Source organism: Salvia hispanica, chromosome 1 (genome assembly GCF_029641045.1).
Source record: "Salvia hispanica isolate PSC_SH4W2 chromosome 1, Shi_PSC_v1, whole genome shotgun sequence".
NCBI lineage: Eukaryota > Viridiplantae > Streptophyta > Magnoliopsida > Lamiales > Lamiaceae > Salvia > Salvia hispanica.
This window is the reverse complement of record NC_142692.1, coordinates 3,278,015-3,302,327: the sequence shown is the minus strand read 5'-3', so window position 1 is coordinate 3,302,327 and position 24,313 is coordinate 3,278,015. Positions and strand designations below refer to the sequence as shown.

The 24,313-nt window shown below is 36.5% G+C and overlaps 5 protein-coding genes and 1 pseudogene across 9 annotated transcripts; 3 read left to right on the top strand and 3 right to left on the bottom strand.

The window, feature by feature from the left end:
* Nucleotides 1–466: 466 nt before the first annotated feature.
* LOC125218384 (uncharacterized) lies at nt 467–7,031 on the bottom strand. Of its 5 annotated transcripts, none has more exons than XM_089063166.1 (20): nt 6,860–7,031; nt 6,335–6,499; nt 6,081–6,212; nt 5,885–6,004; nt 5,380–5,532; nt 5,076–5,210; nt 4,600–4,731; nt 4,226–4,375; nt 3,866–4,003; nt 3,652–3,798; nt 2,960–3,112; nt 2,738–2,818; nt 2,494–2,649; nt 2,176–2,414; nt 1,896–2,099; nt 1,740–1,832; nt 1,557–1,658; nt 1,126–1,464; nt 812–1,048; nt 467–711 (listed from the first exon to the last, which is right to left on the bottom strand). In XM_089063166.1, the coding sequence occupies exons 2-20, from the start codon at nt 6,477–6,479 to the stop codon at nt 697–699; spliced, it is 2,871 nt and encodes a 956-aa protein (XP_088919292.1). In that variant the 5' UTR covers nt 6,480–6,499; nt 6,860–7,031; the 3' UTR covers nt 467–696. The 5 variants fall into 5 exon arrangements, with proteins under 5 accessions (XP_088919292.1, XP_088919295.1, XP_088919291.1 ...); XM_089063169.1 differs by having other exon boundaries at nt 2,494–2,640; nt 6,335–6,481; XM_089063165.1 differs by having other exon boundaries at nt 6,335–6,481; nt 6,860–7,030.
* A 442-nt stretch (nt 7,032–7,473) lies between these two features.
* LOC148933104 (putative cullin-like protein 2) lies at nt 7,474–9,084 on the bottom strand (annotated as a pseudogene).
* Nucleotides 9,085–9,295: 211 nt separating this feature from the next.
* Nucleotides 9,296–10,178, top strand: LOC125217703 (uncharacterized). The gene is made up of 2 exons (XM_048119225.2): nt 9,296–9,486; nt 9,582–10,178. The coding sequence occupies exons 1-2, from the start codon at nt 9,382–9,384 to the stop codon at nt 9,942–9,944; spliced, it is 468 nt and encodes a 155-aa protein (XP_047975182.1). The 5' UTR covers nt 9,296–9,381; the 3' UTR covers nt 9,945–10,178.
* Nucleotides 10,179–13,380: 3,202 nt separating this feature from the next.
* On the top strand, nt 13,381–15,910 carry LOC125218950 (epoxide hydrolase 1-like). The gene is made up of 3 exons (XM_048120766.2): nt 13,381–13,968; nt 14,899–15,131; nt 15,499–15,910. The coding sequence occupies exons 1-3, from the start codon at nt 13,492–13,494 to the stop codon at nt 15,770–15,772; spliced, it is 984 nt and encodes a 327-aa protein (XP_047976723.1). The 5' UTR covers nt 13,381–13,491; the 3' UTR covers nt 15,773–15,910.
* Nucleotides 15,911–17,395: 1,485 nt separating this feature from the next.
* LOC125221658 (epoxide hydrolase 2-like) lies at nt 17,396–20,161 on the top strand. The gene is made up of 3 exons (XM_048123844.2): nt 17,396–17,908; nt 19,277–19,506; nt 19,812–20,161. The coding sequence occupies exons 1-3, from the start codon at nt 17,432–17,434 to the stop codon at nt 20,056–20,058; spliced, it is 954 nt and encodes a 317-aa protein (XP_047979801.1). The 5' UTR covers nt 17,396–17,431; the 3' UTR covers nt 20,059–20,161.
* Nucleotides 20,162–20,445: 284 nt separating this feature from the next.
* Nucleotides 20,446–23,916, bottom strand: BCE2 (2-oxoacid dehydrogenases acyltransferase family protein). Its single transcript, XM_048123842.2, has 8 exons — nt 23,470–23,916; nt 22,827–22,973; nt 22,488–22,613; nt 21,868–22,259; nt 21,432–21,679; nt 21,196–21,284; nt 20,879–21,106; nt 20,446–20,788 (listed from the first exon to the last, which is right to left on the bottom strand). The coding sequence occupies exons 1-8, from the start codon at nt 23,671–23,673 to the stop codon at nt 20,675–20,677; spliced, it is 1,548 nt and encodes a 515-aa protein (XP_047979799.1). The 5' UTR covers nt 23,674–23,916; the 3' UTR covers nt 20,446–20,674.
* Between the last annotated feature and the right edge of the window lie 397 nt (nt 23,917–24,313).

Below are 24,313 nucleotides of genomic sequence, written 5' to 3'. Positions count from 1 at the left end.
GATGAACAACACATGGTTGCCTTCTTATCTTTATGCTTTTTGTCATGAACTTAGATTAGGCCAAGAAACACGCAAAGTGATGTGTAATGAAGTTGATAACTTTAAGTAATGTAATTGGAACAAAAACAAGTTTTGGAATAGAAGATAAAATTTCGATTGTGGTAGAAAAATTTTAGTTTTGCCATGGTTGAAAATGGAAATTTATAGCATAATAATAACACTTTGAAATTTTTATGTTTCGAGATTGATAACCCAGAATCAAAACCTGCATCTATTAAATTTTTTCTTGGGGCTAAAAAGTGCATCGGTTAGTGATCAAATCAAATTATGAAAAATGGCAAGTGCAAAAGGTTGAGTTAATTTGTGCATTTTCAAGAGAGAAAAAAGTTCCTTCACTTCATTATTTCGTGCCATTTTCTAGTTCAATTACAATCTTTTTATCTTGTTTAATTTTGATACTTTCAGCTATCATTTAAATAGTACTCTAACACATATCCTCTGTTTTTTAACAGATATGGTCTAAAATTTAACATCCCACAAACCATTTTTTACAAAATTCAGCATACATAAATATTTAAATGGTGATCAGAATGCCCTCAAAATGTAGTGATTCATCTTCAAAGCCTTCCACCAAATGATAAGTCAGCTATTCTTGAATATCTTTATTTAACAGTAACCTGCTTTTCTTGAATATCTTTATTTATCAGTAACCTGTTTTTTTTTTAATATAGATATATGTTAGTATCTCCTTCATAAACATGAAATAATACAAGTTCAAATAAATGATTAAAGGGTTCAAGAGTAACATTACCAGGTGGTGAGGCCATGCGACGCGATTCCCTACTACTTCTCCGATTGTGGAAAAGTTTGAAAACGGCCTAATCAAATCTTCATCCCACTCTATGGGAACAGAAATCTGAACTCCATACCAGTTTGATCCGAGTCGTCTTCCTCCAACGTATTCATCCGGATCTACAGTTTCAAGACAGCCTTTGGCCACAATTTTCTTTGGATCGAACAAACTCTTCAAGCACACAGAATCTCCAACCTAAGGTTTTTTACATAGATTATGACGAAGATCCAACAAAAGGGTGAAATTAGGATAAAGAAAATGCCATTACATACCTGAAGTTTGTATCCTACGATATTTGAGTTGGAAGATTGATTAGGTGATATAGGCGTGCGTGTAGGAGGAACATCATTTTGGTTTTGCTCTGGCGGCATTTTTTCCGTCTGCAATCTTTCGATTACTTTTGAAAACTGATCCATCCTTTCCTCCATTCGCCTCATTGCTGCTTGGCTTTCCGAGAGCATTTGTAAGCATGCACCGCGACTTGGAGTGTCTCCCTTTGCACCGAATCCGAACCGTACCTTACCTAATGGATCATGGCCTATAACGTGATTGGGCTGAACCGGATCTTCTGAACCTTGAGGCAGTTTTGACTGTTGCTCTCTCATTCGAGCCTGTACAACGAGTCAACGACCAAAGACAAATAATCTATCCAAATGGAAAACACACATCAAATAACCTAGAATAAAAAACTGTTCTTTCATACAAGTGCAACTCCAGCTTCATGAGTCGAGGGATTGCCATCACGATGAGTAAAGCATGCGGCAAACATCTCTACACGTGTTGGAGATCGACCCAAACGCTCTTTCTACAAAAATCGCATATTGATAAGGACGTCTGATTAGGAATTTGCTAGTATAAGAGGGGAACATCAAACTATTATTCTCACCAATCTTTCTTCCAGTTCGGCAAAGCTCAACTTCCCAGTAGTTTGATGCAAAACCGCTCGTTGGCCGCTAATTTTGTTTCTTTCACATTCTTCCTGAAAATATTAATGTTAGCGTTAGGTTGAATATGAATAAAGTAATGCCTCAGTTTGACGTACCATTACATCTTCTTTGGCCCAGTATGACATCAATTTATTCAATTGCTCTTTGTTTACACGAGGAGGTGGCTTAGGGGTTTGATTATCTTTTGGCAATGTAGGATCAAAACATTGAATTTTAACCCTCGACTTCCACTGACTCCTCTTCCTGCCAATGGACAACAAGATCCAGTGTTCCGCGCCTTCGGGAATTTCAAACCTCTCCTATGGAGTTGCATTTGTATATTAAAATTCAACCAACGCGGAAGAAAATTACAACAGATACGGCAGTATTAATTACCTTAACAAACTTTATCATCTCATCCTTGTTCTCTTTAGGCACCTTGCGCCAGTCATCAATGTCAAGTGGAGCATATTTACCATTTCTTGCTAATGTACCTAAAAACCCAGTAAATTTCAATCTATTGGGGCCAACAGGTTGACCTCTCTTGTTGAAAGTAACTTTGATGCGCTCATCATCTGAATTCCTTCCCCAAATATTACGCAATAAAGTTGGTCCTCGGACCCGCTTTACTGTTCCTGCAATCATAAAAAAATGAAGTGTGGTTGAATTAAAATAATTTTTTTTTATCACAACTCCTTTATCTAAATACTATACCTTTTTCATTATTTGCTTGTTGAGCCTTTTGCATCTCTGGTGACTCTCCATTTTGTTGTTCTTCATCTCCCTCCATTTGGTCCTCATCTTCTAATCTGTGAAACCCACTTTGGTTTCTAGTCGCATTCTGAGATCTCGGAGGCATCACTGCAGAAACTGAACAGGATATATTAACAACTCCAAAATTCTTTATAAAATAGTAAAATACTCCATGTTATAAAAATATAAAGTTGATCTGGCTCACTAGAAGCTTCTTGACTGATATCTTGAAATCCATGATGAGAAGTTTCGTTGGTGGTTGCTCTTCGAGTACTAGGTTCCATCACTACCAATAGAGTTTGAATATGTAAGAAGACCAATAAAGTAAGACAAATTAGGACTAATCTTTGAAGCAACAATTAAGTCAATCTTTTTTACTGATATCAGGGAGATGTACTGATTTAACAAAAAATTCAATCGAACTTACAGATCTTCAATGCATTTTCAATCGCTTGAGTGACTTCCACATCTGATGCTTGTTTATTTTCACGCTGCCTATGTTCCTCTATTTCATCCTCATCGAGTAATTCATGAAAGACTCTTCTTCCTGCAGTTGGTCTTCGGGTACTACGAGTCATAACTGCTAATTAAATGTTATACCATGAGTATATACAATAATCACAAAGTAGTACTTGCAATTGTTCACTAATGATAAATGTACATAAAAATAAAGTAGCTACCAAAACACGAGCTAGCAAATGAAATATCGAATACGAATATTGAGCAGGGCCGCGTCATTTCTTCTTCCTATTGCGGATGATAAACAGCCTAACATTGAAGATGGTGATATCAAATTTCATCTATCTATTCATTAGTGAAAGCAATATTACCTCTTTTCCATTTTCGACCTCAAGTTTTAAAGAGTTGAAGATAGAAAATAATTTCACTCACAAGTACTAAGTGAGAGTGTGCGAATCCAATTTCTGAAAGAAAAGTTACATCTCTAACTTGAGAAAAATTTAATCAACCCCAACTACACCTCCCTCATAATCAAATAAATAAATAAAATTTATCATACCAGGCACAATTTCCTAGTTTGTAACCATTCCCCGCTACTAAGTATAGACAATTAATCAAAATAGTATGTGCATTAAAACTTTTATAAAAAGAATAAATAACCTTGTTTATCCTTAGTCAGCTGAGTCGTTAAAAACTCTGATTGTTCTTCATTTTGGTGTTCTCTATGACTTTCGATTTGATCCTCGTCTCGTAATCTGTGACACCCACTTTGGTTTGTAGTTGCCTTCCAAGTTCTAGATGGCATCACTGTAGAAAGAAAAATAAATCTTATAAGTCAGAAATTGTTAAGACATCAAAAAAAGATCATCCTCACCCGAAGCTTGGTGACCGTTTTGCGGCTGTAGTTGTTTCCTATTCTCTGGTTGCCCATTTCCCTTTATTAGGTTATTTTCTCGAAATCCAGATCGGGAAGTTCGATTTGTAATTGCTTTGCGAGTACTAGGAGCCATCACTAGAGAAAATATGAGAACTAATTAACACACTAAATTTGAATATGTAAATGTGATAAACAATGTAAAAAGATGTATTTTCACGTTGTTTATCACGTTTAGTACATCTTTAAGATCTTTAATGCATTTTCTTATTTTATGCATGCCGTACTAACGTAAGAAGATCTTTAAGAAGTTTTTTAACAAAGTTTCACTACTCACTAACAGATCCAACCAAAACTTACAGATCTTTAATGCCCTTTCAACTTCTTGGGTGTATTCCATGTTTGGCTGTTCATTTCCTTGCTGCCCATGTTCCTCTATTTCATCCCTATCTAATAATCTTTGGTTTATTTTTCTTTTCCCAGTTGATCTTCGGGTACTGGAAGTCATCACTGCGACAAAAATGTTAAGTATGAATAAGATGATCACAATGGTAGCAAGATATAACCCATCTGTACTGCTAAATGTACATACCAAATAAGCAATTGACTATTTTCAGTTTAAGTGCTGAATAGTAAAAATGAGCAATATCTGTCCACTGATGTTTCAGTAATTTCTTAGTTAAGCTACTCTTCTATACTTGTAACTGTATGTGTTGACAATGAACTAAAATTACCTTGCCGAGTCATTTGCAAGTCTGGTTGTTCTTCATATTGGTGCTGTCCATCTACTTCCATTTGGATCTCATCTTGTAATCTGTGATACTCAAGGTGACTTCCAGTTGCCTTCCTAGTTGTAGGAGTCATGACTGTAAAAAAAAAAAGAAAGGTATGGTTTATAAGTCAGAAACTGTTATAACATAAATAGGGCTACAACAAAAAATCCGATTAGCTGTTATTTCCATTTAAATTTTAACAACAGCATTAACAAACCTTTGAAATTCCATACATTGTCCAGAAAAATTAAAATGAAACTAAACTGGATTATACCCAAATATTAAGACTGACTGAAAGATATCATCTATTCATATTACAAATATCAATACCAAAAGGAGTTAGGTTTAATAGTTCCAAAAGACGGGGACATGCAAAAATTTGCAACAAACAATACACCATATACTACAAAAGGGCCCAAAGGTGTGATTCTCCTCACCAGAAGCTTGTTCACTGATTGGTGGCCGCATTTGTCGCCTATTTTTCCAATTCCCGTTCTCCCGTCTTTGATGATTCTCTTGAAAAGCACCATGGTTTTGATTGGTAGTCGCTCTTTGAGAACCAGAAGCCATCACTACCAAAAATGTAAAAAGCGATAGTTGATTGATTATTAATGCATTGTGTTTTAATACGCAATAGGAAACCAATTAACAATAATTAGTCAAGTAGATTAACTAACTTCTATCAATGCAACAATCCTTCATGACTAATCCTTATAAGTAGCAAAGTCAGACAACACTTACAGATCTGTAACGCATTTTTAAGTGCATCAGTGACTTCCAAGTTTGTATACTGCTCGTTGTCTTGCTGTCCATATTCATCCATTTCATCCTCTTCCAGATAATCATGATTTAGTCTTCTACTTACAGTTGATCTTTGGGACCTGGGAGCCGTTTCTGCAAGCAAAAAAATTATAGATGAATACATCAATGAATAAAATAACATCCACAAAAAATGCATGTGACCATCTCATGGAGTAGAGTCCATAAATCCAACTTCAAATAAATTATTCAATCCATAAATATCTATTAGTGTTGGTCCTCTTCCATACCATAAGACGATTCCATAAAGGACTTACTACAATATAATAATTAAAATAAAAATCAAAGGATTATATAGAAATAACGTGCAGATATTCAACTTATGTTTCATTAAATTCCTCGCATGTCCCTCTTCTTCAATACTAAGAGTACATAATGATTCTATATAAGCATATCATTTGTAACTTCTATTGACAAAAAACCTAACCTTGGTTTCGGTGTTCTTCTTCATTTTGGAGTTGCCCATCTCCATCCATTTGATCCAATTCTTCGAACCTGTGATACCCACTTTGGTTTCCAGTTGCTCCCCGAGTTCTAGGACCTGTCACTGATTCAATTTTTTTTATAAATAAAGTGGTCTAGCATACGCTATAAAATACAAGCTCAAGCATTGCAAGTTTAACCTTTCTCCATAGAAGCTTGTGGAAAGACTTGTGGCTCCAGTTGCTGCTGATTGCCCATCATTTGCAGCTTATCTAGAATCCCAGAACGAGCAGTACGACTAGCAGTTGCACTTTGAGTACTACGAGTCATCACTAAAAAAGGTAATACGATGCATAATTAATGCTTTAAATCTTAAATGAGAAGGCAATCAAAACTCTCCTAAGTGGAGTAACAAATTCAACCTAGTTGTTTAATAATAGTATAAATGTTCAACCTCGCTTTTGAATCGGTTGTTGACTGACTTCCAACTCCGGTTCTTGCTCGTTTTGTTCTTGCCCGTGTTCCTCCACTCCACCCTCATCTCGCGATACATGATTCGATCTTCTTTTCGCTACTGGTTTCCGAGTCCTGGGCGCCATCACTTTAAGGAAAATACAGCCTTTCTCAGCATAGATACGATGATCACAACATTAGCAGGGCATAAACAACTCCTCTCTTGCTAAATGTACTTCAAAACAACATTGCAATCAATGAAAATAATTCCTTCCTAATTGAAGACTTGAATAATAACAAAATGCAGATATCCATGAATAGTAGTATGACATTTCATTTACAACTACAGCAAAAAACGCGGAATCAGTTAAACATTTAATCAAACACATGCAATTTCAATCTTTTTAACAAATCAACAAGTAGAGCGGAAGAAAAGGATAATTTAATTCTGACTAAATTGATAGGAAATCAGTAAGACGAGACTACATCAAAACTAAATGGAGCAGAGGAAAATCGAATTATTTACCGCGAATTTCGAGAAATCTTCGAAATGTTTAGAAAGCAAGCAGTGAACTTCTAGTATTCTATACCTAGAGCTTCTTCATCGGCATGATTCCCCCAAATCAGCCACGACGCTTTCACCCGCCAAAGTGAAACGGCGCCGTTTGGCGTAAAAAAGCAACTGTAAGAGAACGTGCTTCCTTTTTTTGCGTGTCATAAATTCAAGTAATATTATTTGAATTCATAAAGAAAACTTTTAGTACTCCGTTTTTTTTAACTAAAACAGCATAAAACAAGTTTAAAATAATTAAAATAAAAACTGTAAAATAATACTAGTATAAAATTTAAATTCATTTTTTATCCGTCATTCATAGTTGTAATTACAAAACAATAGTATTGTATATTACTAACAAATAAAAAGGTTATGAGTGTATTTAAACACACATCTAAGAATTATACTTTATGGCTTTACTTATAATCTAAGGGCTCGTTTGATTTGCTTAATTAGATGTAACAAATTTAAATTAATATAGTGTGTTGATTTTATAACTTTTGTAAAAATCTTTCTCGTGATCAAACAGACGCTAACAATCTTGCTCTAGTTTTTGAAGGTTTTCTACATAAGAAATCTCACTCCATCTATCTCTTTTCTTCAAGCTTTTGTGCATGCACGTTGAGCAGTTCATGTTGCACAACACATCAAAAGAGAACACATGAAACATACCACAAACACTATGTTCTTGTTTGTGAGTTTCAAGTATTCTGAAACTCTACTTTCCTCCATTTCTAAGCATTGCTCAACCTACACATTTCGAAATGGGAACAAGAGTTCTCCTTCTCAATCACTTTTCGTGTCGTGTATAAGTATTTGCGAAACAAAACGAAGAGATTGAAACGCGATACATACAACCATAACCATGCATTCATCATAAGACATGATAAGATAGACATCCAGTCTAAGGCCTTTCTTGAATAGAATTTTGCAGAATCTTCAACCATGGCCTCTTCATATCTTTCACCCGTGTTTCTCAGCGCATCACCGCCTATTTCCTCGAATATACTCACCACTTGTTTAGCCAGGGGCGCAACGCCTTCACACTCCCTCTAATTCACACTCCCTCTACATACATGATACATGTACATTCGTTCGTTTAATGTTTAGCACAAAAATTGTTAAAGAATCTGATGCTTTTCGACTAAAAATCACTCAACGACTTACAAATGATGCAGCGTCTCTGATCACTTGATCTTTGATTTCTCCGTAAACCTAATAGCCATTGTAAGAAAACAACACTGATTACTATCAGAATATTGGAGTAGGATTTTGACAGATTCATGCTAAGAAATTTGTCTGGCCTAATCATAGAATTCCTAGTGCCTTTTTGGATATAACATAACTTTGTGATTCTTCCATCCTCTCGGCAAAAGCTACATGTTCGTTCGCGCACACAAAAGTCCGAAATACAAACGTGTTTTCAGTGTGCATAGACTTTCCTTTTGCAAAAAGTCAGGGTTCACCTCAGAAGAGATGTAGTCCTCGAACGTATTCTTGCATTGGTCGTAGAGTTTGTCGACCTTAGGGCCTAAATTGTTCGGAGAAGCTACGCGATACACAGCTCTGATTTGCTCTAATCAAGAAAACACAAACACAGAAATTTGGAAGTGGAGTTGAACCTCATTTGCAAACAAAATTCAACTTCATAAATATGAACATTACTAAAATGATTATACAACAAATCATTTTATACCTCAATTCGTGGGGAAAATTTCGACCCTTTTAGATTATTCATTAGCCATCTTGCTACTAATTTACCAAAATGATCATTCAACAAATTAAATCGTTTTATATCTCAATTTGGGGAAAATCTCAACCCTATTAGATTATTCAATAAATGATCATTCAATAAATTTAATCATTTTATATCTCAATTTGGGGAAAATCTCAACCCTTTTTAAATTATTCATTAGCCATCTTGCTACTAATTTCCAAAATGATCATCCAAAGTAAGGCTAAGAATCCCAAAAGGTCAAGAAGAACTCCAAGAAACACAAAATAAATTAAAAACCACAAGATTATATAACCAATATATTCAACTTATACTAACACGAAATCCGAACTAAACATGAATATTCAATTTCTAGTCATGTGTCCAGGCTCTAACTAAAAATCGTAGTTCATGGATGCATTTTCCCCGAAGGACGAAGGACGACACCTTCACGACCTCGCTCTAGTAACCTAGTTCGACCCATCGCCCTCAGTGCCACGTCATTCGAAAACATCAAATTTGTGGGATTGGTGCAATGGTCTTTGCGGGGACCAATTTGTAACAATTCATATGACATACTGTAGGTACATAATTACTGAACTCACTTGCAATGTCTGTAACATTTATTAAAGCAATGATATGGTTAGGTCAAGCTGTACAACAAGTAGTCCACTACAAAATTGTGTAACTACGTCTACTTACTTGCACTTCTCCCTCTCTATATCCTTCATTTCAAAGCTACAAACACTTCATACTATCACTCTTGAAAACATAGCAAAAAATGGACATTTTCACAACAAAATCAATGTCCAACAAATCCCCCATTTTCCCCATTCCTCAACACTTCACCGACTACGGCTTTGAACCCCAAATCGACTACTTTCAGGTAAAAAATCACTCAACCCATTAAAAAAATCCAATCTTTAATCCAAATAACAAAATGGGCCTCTCCAATTTCTTGATTTTTTTTTTTTTTTGCAGGTTTTGGAAGAAGCTCGAAGGCACAAGAGGGAATCATCCATAGACGTCCATTTCAAGCTTCAGAAGCCCATTTCCAGAGACGAATCGTCCAAGAAGATCAAGAAGAGCAAGAAGCGGTGGTGGCGCAGCGCCCTCCTCCTCTTCTTCAAGTTTCCCAAACGGGCGCCCCCCGCCGCCGCTGATCACGGCGGCAGAAGCCGGATTGGGTCGATATCGGGGCCGATTTACGTGACGGAGAGCAGGAGCGGGGGCTCGACGCCTTGTTACAGGTCGGGGCCGCTGGTGAAGGGTGGGGATGGAATCCCGTATTTGAGTCTCCGGGAGGTGAATGCGGCGGAGACGCCCATTTATTTGGTCACGTGATGGGCTGAGCTGATGACCGCTTTTGGCGCTTTTTGTTTGAATGGAATGTTTTTTAGTTTTCCTATGTAGACTTTTTCAAGAAATGCGAGTGACTTGTCTTTTTTATTTATCAAAAGATTGTAAAATCTGAAAAGTTAGTAAAAGAAAAAAATGTGATTGAGTCGTGTTAGCTGTGATGATGATGATGTTGTTCATCTTGTTGATTCGAATATGAGTGTGGAATGTGCTTTTAAATCTTGCTAGGTACTCCCTCCGTTTCCCGCTAAGATCGATCTCTTTTTTTATGTATGTATTTTAGAAAAATAATACTAATAAATACAGTATCTTTTTTGGTCTTTATAATTTGTTATCATTTGACCTGTCACGAATTTTGGTAAATGTGTAATGGTTGTTCACCTTGTTGATTCGAATATGAGCGTGGAATGTGCCTACAAACCTTGTTAGTTACTCTATCCATTCGATCCTTTCTTTTACACGCGTGTTTTGCAAAAATGATAATAAGTAATTAAAATAGAGAAAAGGTAAAGTAATAGAAAAAATAATATAAATGTGAGTTTCTTCTATATTATTCTATCTCTTACTTTAATATCTCTCCACTTTAATTATTTATTATCATTTTTTAAAAATAAGTTTGAAAAATAAGGGTCATATTGATTAGGAGGAGTCCTAGATTTGGGCTTTCCTCCGCCTATAATGGCAAGGTATATTAAAATATGTATCGAGAAGTGTATCTGCATTTCACGGCTAGTCATGATTGAATTATTGAAATTTGAAGCTATTAAAATTATTAGAACTATTTTAAGAGGTGTAATATACGATGAGGGTGGCTCAGCCATGCATATATAATCGTAATGCAATCATCATATTTTTTTTGAGTGTTATCTCTCTCTTGTAAAAAAATGAATAATACTATGCATAAATAGATGAAATTAAGTAGAAAGGATACAAAGTTAGTATACCAAATAAATTCGAGTGCGACATATATTATATCTCCAAAATTTGGAGTCAAGTGAGGATGACATGGACTTAGATGTGAGTTAAATGAGGATGACATGGACTTAACTTAAGTGTGTAATTATGTGACTAAAATTCACATGGCAATTGGATCATATGATGGGCCCAACCCAAGAAGAGACACATGTTAGATCTTGATAATTTAATGTCCCATCGTCTACCACGAGGTTACATTAATTACTATCATTGATTAAAATATTCAATGCAAGATATGAGTATTTTATAGGCGGATTTTACAATAAATATATAATGCTCACATTAAATTACTATATTTTTTTTCCTCTAGTTCAATTATTATTTAAATATATTAGCACGTAAATACATAAAATTTCGAAATTCATTGAGATTATACACGATTTTATTAATACTCCCTCCGGTCCCACAAAGATTATCCCATTTTTCCATTTCTGTCCGTCCCACAAAGTTTTCCCATTTCACTTTTTATCATTTTTTATAGTGGACTCATATTCCACTAACTCATTCCTATTCACACTTTATTATAAAACTAATATATAAAAGTAGGACCAACGTTGCACTAACTTTTTCAACTCACTTTTCATTATAATTCTAAAAACCCGTGTCGAATCAAAGTGAGACTATCTTTGTGGGACGGAGGGAGTAAAAAATATGCGAATTTTTATTTAGTTCGTACTACTTAACTGATTTTGCTGATAAAACTCAACTATCCCCAAAATTCTTATTTGGCAAAATTTAAAACCCAAATCAACAGTTTTAAAATTTAACCAAAACCACGCCATTTTAAAAATATACTCATTGGACTTGCCAAATCTCATAAAAAGACTCTACATGGAAATAAGAACTTACCAAAATTATTACTACTAGTACTTAGTTAGAGCTACAAAAATGAAAATTAAAATACATAAATGGGCTTGAAAAACTCATTTTCTTCGCCCCAATAGCAGCATATCATTAATGGGCTTGGGCCTTCAGAAGGTCATTTAAATCAATATAGATTCTTGAGAAAAGCTCGTTTCAATAAATAATTGATTGATTAAGAAAAAGGCAAGTTAAGAGTTAAAAAACCTCGAATTATTCCCTCGAGAAATTTATTTTTTAAATCCCATATCTATGTTATTTTAGAAAATACTAAGTTGATTAAGTGCTGGAAAGTACATTTTGACAGCAGCTCTCCCACTAGCAAAATTTTTGTCGTTCAATCAAATTGTTTATTCGAAGAAACAAACAAGTCGAAGATATTAGAAAGAAAATTTTACAAAAAATAAGAATAAATTAGTTTTTGTGGACAACTGTAGATGAAAATTCAAAAGATTATTGACTATTGACGAAAAAATTGTGTTTTTCGTAGAGGTTTTGAAATTTTCATGCTTTACTATTAAAGCAAACGCTTCATTTCTTGCAAAGAGAGAATTCCGTTCTATGATCTTTTATTCACATAAGTTAACATACTATTACTTTTATGTAAACAATATATATTGTTAATATATTACTATTATTTTTAATTCTACTTTTTAACTTATCTTTCCCACTTTGTAATTTTATATCTTATGTCATGAGTAATGTAGAAGTACTCCAATTATTTGTGGTCCAAATTTACTTTTGACCTTATTTATATGTTCTAAGTTATGGAGTATCTTATTCAGTTATTTCGGCATGGAGAATAAGAAAAAATATATTAAGTGGGTTAAATAAAAGATGGATAAAGTATGTAATGAAAAAAGTAGAGAGATGAAGAGAGAATAAAATAAGTTAGAGTAAAGTAAATGAGAAGAAATATGTTGACTTTTAGCAAAAAAAATGATGATTTCAGTATCCACTACTATAGAATGAGGAGAGTAATTAATAACAGAAATTTTATTCAAATTTAAATACTACTTCATCCGTCCCACTTTAGGAGTCCCGATTTATCATTTTTAGGTGTCCCACTTTAGGAATTCCGGTTGGAATATTCTATAATTGGTAATAGGCCCCACATTCCACTCATATTTTTCCGCACACATTTTATTATAAAACTAATATATAAAAGTAGGACTCACATTCCACTATCTTTTTTCACCAACTTTCCTTTATACTACCTCTGTCCCTAAAAATTTGATACAGTTTACTATTTTGGTCCGTCCCTGAAAATTCGATACACTTCACTTTTACCATTTTTGGTAGTGGACACCATATTCCACTAACATATTCATACTCACATTTTATTATAAAACTAATGCTTTAAAAGTAGGACCCACGTCCCACCAACTTTTTCTAACTCACTTTCCATTACATTTCTTAAAACCCGTGTCGGGTCAAAGTGTATCAAATTTTGGGAGACGGAGGTAGTATTTCTTAAAACTCGTGCCGAACTCAACTGAGACTCCTAAAATGGGACGGAAGGAGCACGTACTACTACAAAAATCAGTTTACACACACAAAGAATCTCTTCCTGTCGTGTATCACACTTCTACTTAAAGCCTTAAAGCCTAAAGGTATGAATCAACTACTCCTCCTCAATTTTGAACCTTAATTAAAAACCCTAATCCCACATTTCTTCTAATCCCACCCCCAAAAAATGGAAGAAATCGAGCACAAATCCCTAACCCTCAACGGGCTGAACATGCACGTGGCGGAAGCGGGCCAGGGCCCGACCATCCTCTTCCTCCACGGCTTCCCGGAATGCTGGTACACGTGGCGCCACCAGCTGCCCTTCTTCGCCGCCCTCGGCTACCGCGCCGTGGCCCCCGACCTCCGCGGCTACGCCGACACCACCGGCGCGCCGGCCAGCGACCCCGCCGAGTTCACCACGCTGCACGTGGTCGGCGACCTGGTGGCGCTCATCGACGCGGTGGCGCCGCCGGGGGAGAAGGTGTTCGTCGTGGGCCACGATTGGGGCGCGATTATCGCCTGGGCCCTCTGCCTGTACCGGCCCGATAAGGTCCGGGCCTTGGTCAACATGAGCGTCGCTTTCAGCCGCCGAAACCCGGTTAAGAAGCCCATTGAGACGCTGCGCAGCTTTTATGGAGATGATTATTATATTATCAGATTTCAGGTTTTTTCCCCCTTTTTTATTAATTAAATTTCGTTGCCTATGATTAAAATAGACTATTATAAATTAATTTTTTATAAGCAATTAAGAGACTTTTTAATACTCCCTCCGTCCCCGATTAAGAGTCACGCTTTTACTAGGCGCGAGTTTTAAGAAATGGAAAGAAAATTTGGTTGAAAAAGTTAATGGAACGTGGGACCCATTTTTTATATTGGTTTTATAATAAAATGCGAGTGAATTGAGTTAGTGGAATGTGGGATCTACTTACCATTTATGGTCTAAATGAAATGTGACTCTTAATTGGAAACGATTGAAATAGAAAAGTGTGACTCTTAATCGGGGACGGAGGAAGTATAATAATGAAAAGAGAATTTTTTTGTTACTTATGTAAACATTTTTTATTTGGAGCACTGATGTCCCATTTGATTGACATTTCTATTTGTGATGATAAATAATTAAATTTGAAATAGATAAGGAGTACTACATATTTAGCTTTCGTAATAATTTTGGAAAAGATTAATTTTTTCAAATTAAAAAACTAAATCTTTCACATCAATCAATTTTTACTGATATGATTTAGAATATAATTGGGAGAATTTAGAGGGGAAATAGTAAGAAATATTAAAATCAATTTATTTAGGGACAATGTACACAAAATTTATTTAGTTTATCTTTGTTTTCATTCTATATTAAAAGTTACACATTACACATTTTGGGCAAGAATCCTAACATCAACAAGGTTTTTTCTTTCTTATGTCGACTCAATCATATGTGCAAATAAATTGAGATTGAAAAATTATACAAACAATTACATATTACGAAAAAAACTTCAAATGGTTTGCTCAATATTTTTGTAACCATACATGATTGTCTTGGACAATATAGTAGTAGTATTTTTTTGTAATTAGTGTTTGTTGCTTTGATCTCTTGCAGGAACCAGGGCAGATTGAACATGAATTTGCCCAAATAGGAACAAAAAATGTCTTGAAAAACATCCTAACATACCGAAAACCGGAGCCACTTCACCTTCCTAAGGGCAAGGCGTTCCCGGATGCTCCGATCACTTTACCCGCATGGCTCTCCGAGGAAGATGTTGATTACTATGCTAGCAAATACGACGCTGCCGGCTTCACCGGAGCTCTGAACTACTACCGAGCCCTCGACATGTTAGTCTTCGTTTTACTTTTGTTTGCTTGATTAATTCTTGAATTATGTTGTGAAGTAATGAGAGAGTCGAGTTAAGTGTCTTACTGTTCAAGATATTGGTTGAAATGGCATCAAAAAATTGTGTGTTGTGTTTTTCCAATTAATAGTGGTCGAAATGCTTAGCGGTTATTATGTCCAAACCGGATCGCCAACGAGACTGTCAACGGTCGAACCAGCTGGTCCTATTAGAAGTTCGACCAGATTGAACCATGAACAGATAGTTTTGCCGATTCACTTATTGATCTGATTTTGAAAACATTGGATTTATGTGAGACTTTTGATCAACGTTAGAATCTTGAGTGTTTTTTTTTTCTCGTTGATTTGTAGAAATTGGGAGCTAACGGCGCCATGGAGGGGAGCGAAAATCCAAGTGCCGGTGAAATTCCTGGTCGGAGATCTTGACCTGACCTACCATGCTCCGGGCGCCAAGGACTACATTAACAAAGGGGGGTTGAAGCAGGATTGCCCTTTGTTGAAGGAGGTTGTGGTGATGGAAGGTGTTGGCCATTTTCTCCATGAAGAGAAGTGTGATGAAGTTAATCAACATATTCTTTCCTTCTTCAAGGCCTTATCATCTTCTTCCTTCTGCTCTGCATTGTGAGGGTCTCTTTGTGTGGATATATGTTGTGTGTAAAATTCTACTAGTATGTGACTTTTAATTAAGTTTTATGTGTGCATATGTTGTGTACGTGTGGAGAAAAGGGGTGAGATTTTAATAAATTATGTTATCTTGAGGACCTGAGGTTATGTAAAAGATAATAGTACTAAAATATTTTTTTTAGAAACTCTAATTTGATTTAATAATGAAGTGCAGTCCAATTAATTAATAGTTTCCACTTGTACTAATGAATTAGAGAAGAGAAATTCTAATTTCAAAACTTAATATAGTACTACTATATAATATTTTTATTCATCACACTAATTAAAGTCTAGTTCTATTGTTTCTAGGACCTATTTTATGTAGCAAAAGTACTTCATGATATTTCTTGCACATTTTACCCAAACCTCTTATTAGTGTTTGTTAAATTTTCTTGGGCTTAAGGGGAAAACCATACTGCAATATCGATAGGCCGGTGGAGATGGAGTACTGGTATAAAATAAACAAAATTTTACTCCCTCCGATGCCTAAAAATTTGTCACTTATTTCCATTTTCGTCCGTTCCTAAAAAGTTATCACATTTCACTTTTTCTTTTTTTGGTAGTAGACCCTACATTCCACTAACTCATTCACACTCACATTTTATTATAAAATTAATATATAAAATTAAGTAGGACCTACATTCCACTAACTTTTTCAACTCACTTTCTATAACATTACTTAAAAGTTAAAACCTGTGCCGGGTCATATCTGAAGTGACACATTTTTCTTTTTGTAATGTCTCACTCTAAATGACACGATTCTAATATTAGAAACATCACTCTCTCTATTTTTTTCCTTTTTTTTTACTTTATTCTCTATACTTAAATAACAAAACAATACTTACTACGTAAACTTTCATGTTGAAAAACAAATGCTCCACTCAGAGTGGGACGAAGGAAGTTTGTCATTTTTTATCGCATAATTCTAAAATAGATGAGAAAGTATAATAATCTGTTCAGACCACTGTATGAAAATATGTCCATTTCCTAATGATTTTATTTGGAAGGTAAGGATGTCATTGTTTTCCTCATAGTTAAACAATAGGAATGCGACATATCAATACTGCCAAACACTAGGTAAGCAATAATGTCAACATTAGCTCTACGTTGATTTCAATACTCTCATTTTGAATAAAAAATGACACTATCACCAATACCTTCATACTAGTAATTAATAACCCACCAAATCAAACTAATCCTATCATTAGTTTTAATTTCATTTAATATAGGGAGTACTCCATTTAGTAGAGCTACAACTCCCTCGTGAATATTACTCCCTTTGTCTCAATATTCCATTTCAGTCCGTCCCACATAATTTATCCCACTTTATTTTTACCATTTTTTGCAGTGAACCTCATATTCCACTAACGCATTTCTACTTACATTTTATTATAAAACTAATACTTTAAAAGTAGGACTCACATCCCACAACTTTTTCAACTGACTCTCCCTTAGATTTCTTAAAACTTGTGCCTGATCAAAGTGTCCCAAATTATCTGAGACGAGGGAGTATTATTTTAATATCAAAATGAAATGTTATTAACAGGATATATGATAAGTTTTTCTTTCACTTCTATATAAGAGTTGAATTGAGTTTGGTAAGAAATCAAACAAGAAAAAAATGTCGAAAATCGAGCACAAATCGGTTCCCATCAACGGGCTGCAGATGCACGTGGCGGAGGTGGGGGAGGGGCCGCTCGTCCTCTTCATCCACGGCTTCCCGGAGCTCTGGTACTCGTGGCGCCACCAGATGCGGTTCGTGGCGGCGCACGGCTACCGCGCGGTGGCGCCGGACATGCGGGGCTACGGCGACACCACGGGCGCGCCGCTCGAGGAGGCGTCGAAGTTCAGCATAATGCACCTGGTGGGGGACCTGATCGCGCTGCTGGACGCGGTGGCGCCGAGCGAAGACAAGGTGTTTGTTGTTGGGCATGACTGGGGCGCCTACGTGGCTTGGCACCTGGCCATGTACAGGCCCGACAGAGTCAGGGCTTTGGTCAATCTCAGCGTGCCGTTTATCCCCAGGAACCCTGAGATGAACCCCGTTGACTCGATGAGGAAATTGTATGGTGATGATCACTACATCTGCAGGTTTCAGGTTGGTTCACAATGGTGGCCTACTTAGGTTGATTTGAATGATTTTAGTTACTTACTTGAATCTTTGGTGGGAAAATTAGATTAATCTGTTGTAGATCTTGGCTTCATACTTGTGTTCCATGATAGTTGGATTGGAAATTGTTGATATGATCTCACGTCGGTTTCACACGAAAGTGAGGAATAGCATATTAGAGGGGGTCAATCCTTTTCCTTTGACCATGATTTTTTGGGTTAAGTTGGGGATTCCTATCTTATATGCTTATCAATTGTCTAGATTTTTGAGTTTGTTCTTGGGTGGTGAATGGTGATTTTTTTGCAGTAAAGATGTGATTTTGGGGGAAGATTTGTGAATTTGTTCTTGGGGTGGTAAATGGTGATTTTTTTTGCAGTAAAGATGTGATTTTGGGGGAAGATTTGTGAATTTGTTCTTGGGGTGGTAAATGGTGATTTTTTTTGCAGTAAAGATGTGATTTTGGTGGAAGATTTGTGAATTTGTTCTTGGGGTGGTGAATGGTGATTTTTTTGCAGTAAAGATGTGATTTTGGGGGAAGATTTGTGTTGGTTTGGATCTTGAATTTCAGTGAGGAAGTTTGAATGACTGATTTACTTTTTCTTGAATTTTTGGTGGGAAAAATAGAATAATTTGCTTTGACTTGTATTTCTTGGTGCTTGTATTCAATTTTTTTTTGTTGTTGTAGTGTGCTTGGATGATTTTGGATTGGAGGTTGTTTAGAGTCTTGAATTTGCTGTTGGAGGTTGTGATTTGTGAATGGTGAATTTTTCCACTAAAGATGTGATTTTTGGGGCAGATTTGTGGTTGGTTTGGATCTTGAATTTGCTATTGGAGGTGGTGAATGGTGATTTTTTCAACTAAAGATGTGATTTTGGGGGAAGATTTTTGGTTGGTTTGGATCTTGAATAACAGTGAGGAAATTAGCATGATTTGAATTTTAAACACTTGCTTTAATTGCAAAATCAGGAATTTTTTTTGTGTGGGAGAATAGAACAATTTGCTTTCTTTTTATAAGGTGTAGCTCCTTGTATTCCATTTTTTCGACTATTGATTGGATTATACAACCTTGATTTATGCTTGGAATTAAATTCGAGATTGTTTGAATCGATATGATTATGAGTTAAAAGACTTGGTGAATAAGGGCTATAGGTTTTAGATTGTCTTATTGCCACAGGTTCCTACGGCTACCTTGTTAGATCCTTTGATTTCTTGAGAACAATTTTTTTTGATTTTGGATGCAAAGTGTAGATGGAAAATGAAACTATTTACAAGCACTTTTGTCTTATTTATATAGATGTAGGACCTAAATGTAAACAGATACTTTAAGTTTAGAGATATATTCTTGTAATTTTGCAGGAACCTGGTGATATAGAAGCTGTGTTTGAGAAGGCTGGCACCAAGGAGGTTCTCAAGAACGTGTTTTCATACCGCGATTCTGCTCCATTTTTCTTCCCTAAGGGCAAAGGATTTATCTACTCCTTTGATAGAGCACCTTGGTTAACAGAGGAGGATCTTGACTATTATGTCAGCAGATTCGAGAAGACTGGTTTCACCGGAGGAGTGAATTACTATCGTGCGTTTGGCTTGTGAGTATCACCTCGTCTCTTCATATGATGTTGCTTTGGACTTTTAGGCAGTGAAATCTAACTTAGCCACCCTCGAGCTTTATTTACCGAATACTATGAGGCTCATGAGTTTATTCGAGCATAATCGGTTGTAGTTGATTTAGTTGATTTTTCGAAATTTAGATGTAAATTTGTATATTCATTTTTTTTCTTTTTGTAAATTCATTTTATTCAGAAGAATATTACACTATATCATCACTATCGATTTATAGCCTTATCTGAATTGATACCTAATTCTACTTGCTTTTGTTGCTGCTATATTACAGAAACTGGGAACTGAACGCGCCGTGGTCCGGAGCTGGAGTAACGGTGCCAGCAAAGTTTATCACCGGGGAATACGACCTCGTCTATCACACTCACGGGACCAAAGATTTCATACACGGGGGCGGGTTCAAGAAATTTGTGCCACTGTTGGAGGATGTCGTCGTGCTCGAAGGTGCTGCTCACTTTGTCAATCAAGAAAGGCCAGATGAGATCAATGAACATATACTTGCTTTCATCAAGCAGTTCTAAAACAATCACTGAAATTTCATGAGTCTGGGCTTCAAGCTAATGTATAAAGCTTCTTCCTCTTCCCTTAATAAATGGATGAATAAATGTAGCATTTGTTGTTCAAGAGAGCTGATGATTTGGTGTGCCATTGTATAAATGTGGTATTCTATTCCAATCCTTTCTGTTCTTGTGGATTTGTACTTGTAGGGCTGCTAAAGGCGGTTTTGATCAACCGAAGCCTTGAAACCGATAGATTATTCGGTTATCGAATTAACCAGGTTGGTAATCGGGTCGGGTAACGAATCTGGAGTGGCCTAATTCTGAGCACAACGGATAAACAAACCTCTCGTATTTGCAAGAATATGTTAGGAGCATAATTTACTAGCACCTAACGTAGACGAATCAACGAGATAATAATGAGACGAAGCAGTCTGATAACGAGCTTTCAGTTGTAAGACAATTTTAGTTTTTTTCTTCTTTTTCTTTGAAAAGCAAAAGGAGTCCTTACATTGCAGTTTCTTTCTTTATTGCTTCTTGTAAACGCCACTTCTTGTGCTGTGTTTCGTACGCGTTGTTTTCGTATTCAGGCGACGCCCTCAGGCGTCCACGCATCCCCAGCGACGCAGGCGGGCTCAGATCATCTTGTGTGAAGCATCAGGAGCTCGGGTTTCTCGATGAATTGCTTCCACTCGTTGCAGAACTTTGCGACCGTTGCACCATCGAGAACTCTGTGATCAGAGCCTATGTTTACCTGAGGAAGATGCAGCAGATTGGGATTTTAACCGTTTGGCAGATCTTGATTCGACTAACTGTCAAGAAGGATTTTTTCTAGCTGACTTACCGTCATAATCGAGGCGGGATACACGTTCCCGCCTTCGTCATACTGTGGAACTTTCTGGATTCTTCCAATCGCGATAATGGAAACTTCGGGTGCATTGATGAGGGGGGAGCCGAATTTCCCTCCAATTGCACCGATGTTGCTTAAGGTGATGGTTCCACGCGATATGTCATCGGAACTGAGCTTGTTAGCCAGGGCCAACTCTTGGAGCCGCGCCAGCTCCTTTGTGATCTGGTCGAGAACAGAAATGAGCGCAAACGATCCGAATAAAGAGCAATAGCACAGATCATGACGAGGAAAGAGAACTCAACACAAGTTACCTCGAAGATGGAGAGAGACTGAACTTTCTTAATGTTAGGTACGACTAGACCGTGTGGAGTAGCCATCGCAATACCAATGTTGTGGGATCCTTTCGACATAAAAAAGTAACGATTACAGAAAACTCTCATCTTTACTCAAATCTATAACTAAACAACACTATCGTTGCTCGAGCATCACAGTTAACGACATCAAATAGCCCTGCTGAAATAATAGCCTGTGTTTCGAGTGGACATACCTTTGAGAGTCACCTCTTGCGATTCGTCACTAAAGCAACTATTAAGCATGGGATATTTGCTCAATGCCATCGAAAGAGACTTTATCAGAACAGGAAGGAAAGTGTACTTAACGCCTGCATCAGAATTCGCTCTTTGGAAGGATGCTTTGAGCTCGACGAGGGCATTGCAGTTTATCTCATCCACATAATGGAAATGTGGAATTTTCGCAGCTAACGTCATTGCTTTGACCATAGCACGCTGGAATCCCCTGCAGGAGGAAAACACTCGAGTTTCTAAGAAGACGTGGCAAATTAAAACAAAAACCCAAGAATCAGAAGCAGTAGTTTTATGGTTCAATATTCATATTCATTATTAGACATGGATATCAACGGATATGTTCTCGATCACCTAGTTGAAGTCCAAAAAAGATAATTAGTTAACGGATACGTGCTCTACCTCAGAGGGATAGTCTGGTCTTCATACTCCCAGCCATATGTCGAAGAAATATTCGGGATGATCTGATCTCCTTCAAGACTTTGATCGGCAGAAGCTGAGGTTTCGCTCAGAACACCTCCACGAGCAGCATAAGCAAGGATATCCTCTTTCAACACTCTCCCCTCTTCACCGGTTCCACGAACATCTTCAATATTTACACCATATTGTTTTGCAAGATTACGAACAGCAGGCGTGGACCTCACACCGCCAACCTTTGGTTTACTGACACCTGGACCAGCATCTTCTGGTTTACTTGCATCGGGAACTTGTGCCTTGATAACTTCCAATATTTCAGAAGGCTGACTAAAGAGGGCATCTTCGTCAACAACCATCTTCAAAAGAGTTTCTCCGACCTACAGAGTATTAGAAAACACACTTGATAAGGTACAAACTTCACTTTTATCCAAGAGAGAACTCCATAAACATCGTAAAGAAAGAAAAAACATGCTTCTGGTATCTGTACCGAGGCATATGATACACCAAGCCTGAAACTACGAGACTACCATTGAGCACCGGTAAAGCATAGTGTGTTTAGATTCAAGTTCAACAAGGAAGCTTCCAAACTATGGTCCTAGTGTTACCTTAACAATATCACCGGGGACATGAAGAACCTTCGAAACTCTTCCTTTGTAACGACTTGTGATCTCTATCGTTGCTTTGTCGCTTTGAACCTCACAAAGTGGTTGGAATTCTTCGACTTGCTCACCCTACGAGCGATTCAATTTCTTTAAAAACTTTTAAATAGATAGCATTATAACTTGAACACACACACACACACACATATGAATCACAAGAAGAGAGAAAAACCACATAATATTGAACAGGTCAAACCCCACCAATAAAACTAAATCCTAAACAAAGCCAGAAGTTGTCAAATTTCCACCGGAGCATCAATTGAGCAAGGAAGATAATCCACTCACCTCCTGAACGAACCATTTAAGAAGTTCGCATTCCGCAATTCCTTCACCAGTCTGCGCCAAAGGCACATCTACCACACCATCGAAAGGGGCATCGGCCATAGTTTGAGTCGAAAATCTACACCTACTAATCCCAATTGGCATGCTCCACTGCAAACAATCACGAATAAACATAACATTCAACTAAATAGTTCTCACAACCATCAAAACTCATCAATAAAACTCAGTAGAATCTCAATCTCCAAACAAACAAGCATACATCATCTAATAAAAGGCCAAAAAAATATTCCAGATTTCATCATATTTGAGCAGAAAATAGTCAAATCAAAGCAAAGCAAGAATCTAACAAAAGGCAAGCAAGAATCTTCCCAAATCTTGATCAGCCGCATAAATAATCTTGCAACTTAAGAATCTCTAATACACACACACACACACACTGTGCTACACAAAGGAAAACAAATTCACAAACCTGAAACACATTCTAGAATTCAATCATGCAGAAAATCAGAAGCAAAGACAGTAATTTTTCATTCCTCGATCAATCAACAACATATAGCAATTCAATAATTTTTGAGCTAATTTACCAATTCAATAATTTCAACAGATAAAAGCTAGTAAATTTTTTTCCTCTAACCAAAAGACTTACAGAACTTTCTGGGCAACGATTCTTCGATGAAAACAACATTTTGGGCTTCTTAAAAATGTCATCTTGAGCTCGGAAGACAGGAACCAGCTCCGAATCAGCGGCGGCGCTGGAGGCCCTCGACGGCGGAGCGGTGGCGGAGGAAACAAATCGCCACCACTGGCTCAAACTCCGCGGATTTTTTTGATGAAATTGTCGACAAATCATAGTTATTTAGTTCGATTAATTGTATGAACTGGATAAGTTGTCGGATTTCCTTGATGGATTTTGGAATGATTGCAAACAATTTTTTGCACTGATTATGTATACAATTCGAAGGGATCACCTAAAAATTATTAACACTAAAATATTTGCTCAGCATCTATTAAATATGTATATAAAGTGGATAAGTAGATCCTATCTGTAAAAAATAAATCTTTCTCCAACATCATCTTTCTCCTTCGTCGTCTCTTCTCTTCTATTAGTTGATTAATGTTTCTCCTTTATTTTAATTTTTTATAATAAGTAGTAGTACTTTCTCCGTCCCTGACAATTCATCCCATTTTTTTATTTCGGTCGTCTCATATAATTTGTCTCATTTCACTTTTACCATTTTTGGTAATGTACCCATATTCCACTAACTCATTCATACTCACATTTTATTATAAAATTAATATATAAAAGTACGACACACATTCTACTAATTTTTTCAACTCACTTTTCATTACATTTCTTAAAACCTGTGCCCAGTCAAAATGGGCTGAATTATCCGAGACGGAGGGAGTACTATAATTTTAGAATTAGAAATTCGAATTAGTTTACTACTAATACAATTGGACTTAAGTGTTAATAACTTTTTATATTGATA

Excerpts from the sequence above, each read along its gene's own strand:
- BCE2 (XM_048123842.2), bottom strand. The coding sequence starts at position 23,673 with ATGATTTGTCGACAATTTCATCAAAAAAATCCGCGGAGTTTGAGCCAG. Across the intron at positions 22,614-22,826 it reads TTAAATGGTTCGTTCAGGAG|GGTGAGCAAGTCGAAGAATT; the intron begins GTGAGTGGATTA and ends AATCGCTCGTAG. Across the intron at positions 21,680-21,867 it reads GACCAGACTATCCCTCTGAG|GGGATTCCAGCGTGCTATGG; the intron begins GTAGAGCACGTA and ends TTCCTCCTGCAG.
- LOC125221658 (XM_048123844.2), top strand. The coding sequence starts at position 17,432 with ATGTCGAAAATCGAGCACAAATCGGTTCCCATCAACGGGCTGCAGATG. Across the intron at positions 17,909-19,276 it reads ACTACATCTGCAGGTTTCAG|GAACCTGGTGATATAGAAGC; the intron begins GTTGGTTCACAA and ends GTAATTTTGCAG. Across the intron at positions 19,507-19,811 it reads TACTATCGTGCGTTTGGCTT|AAACTGGGAACTGAACGCGC; the intron begins GTGAGTATCACC and ends GCTATATTACAG.
- LOC125218384 (XM_089063166.1), bottom strand. The coding sequence starts at position 6,479 with ATGGCGCCCAGGACTCGGAAACCAGTAGCGAAAAGAAGATCGAATCAT. Across the intron at positions 6,213-6,334 it reads ACAACCGATTCAAAAGCGAG|TGATGACTCGTAGTACTCAA; the intron begins GTTGAACATTTA and ends TACCTTTTTTAG. Across the intron at positions 5,211-5,379 it reads TAAAAATGCGTTACAGATCT|TGATGGCTTCTGGTTCTCAA; the intron begins GTAAGTGTTGTC and ends CATTTTTGGTAG.
- LOC125218950 (XM_048120766.2), top strand. The coding sequence starts at position 13,492 with ATGGAAGAAATCGAGCACAAATCCCTAACCCTCAACGGGCTGAACATG. Across the intron at positions 13,969-14,898 it reads ATTATATTATCAGATTTCAG|GAACCAGGGCAGATTGAACA; the intron begins GTTTTTTCCCCC and ends GATCTCTTGCAG. Across the intron at positions 15,132-15,498 it reads TACTACCGAGCCCTCGACAT|AAATTGGGAGCTAACGGCGC; the intron begins GTTAGTCTTCGT and ends GTTGATTTGTAG.
- LOC125217703 (XM_048119225.2), top strand. The coding sequence starts at position 9,382 with ATGGACATTTTCACAACAAAATCAATGTCCAACAAATCCCCCATTTTC. Across the intron at positions 9,487-9,581 it reads CCCAAATCGACTACTTTCAG|GTTTTGGAAGAAGCTCGAAG; the intron begins GTAAAAAATCAC and ends TTTTTTTTGCAG.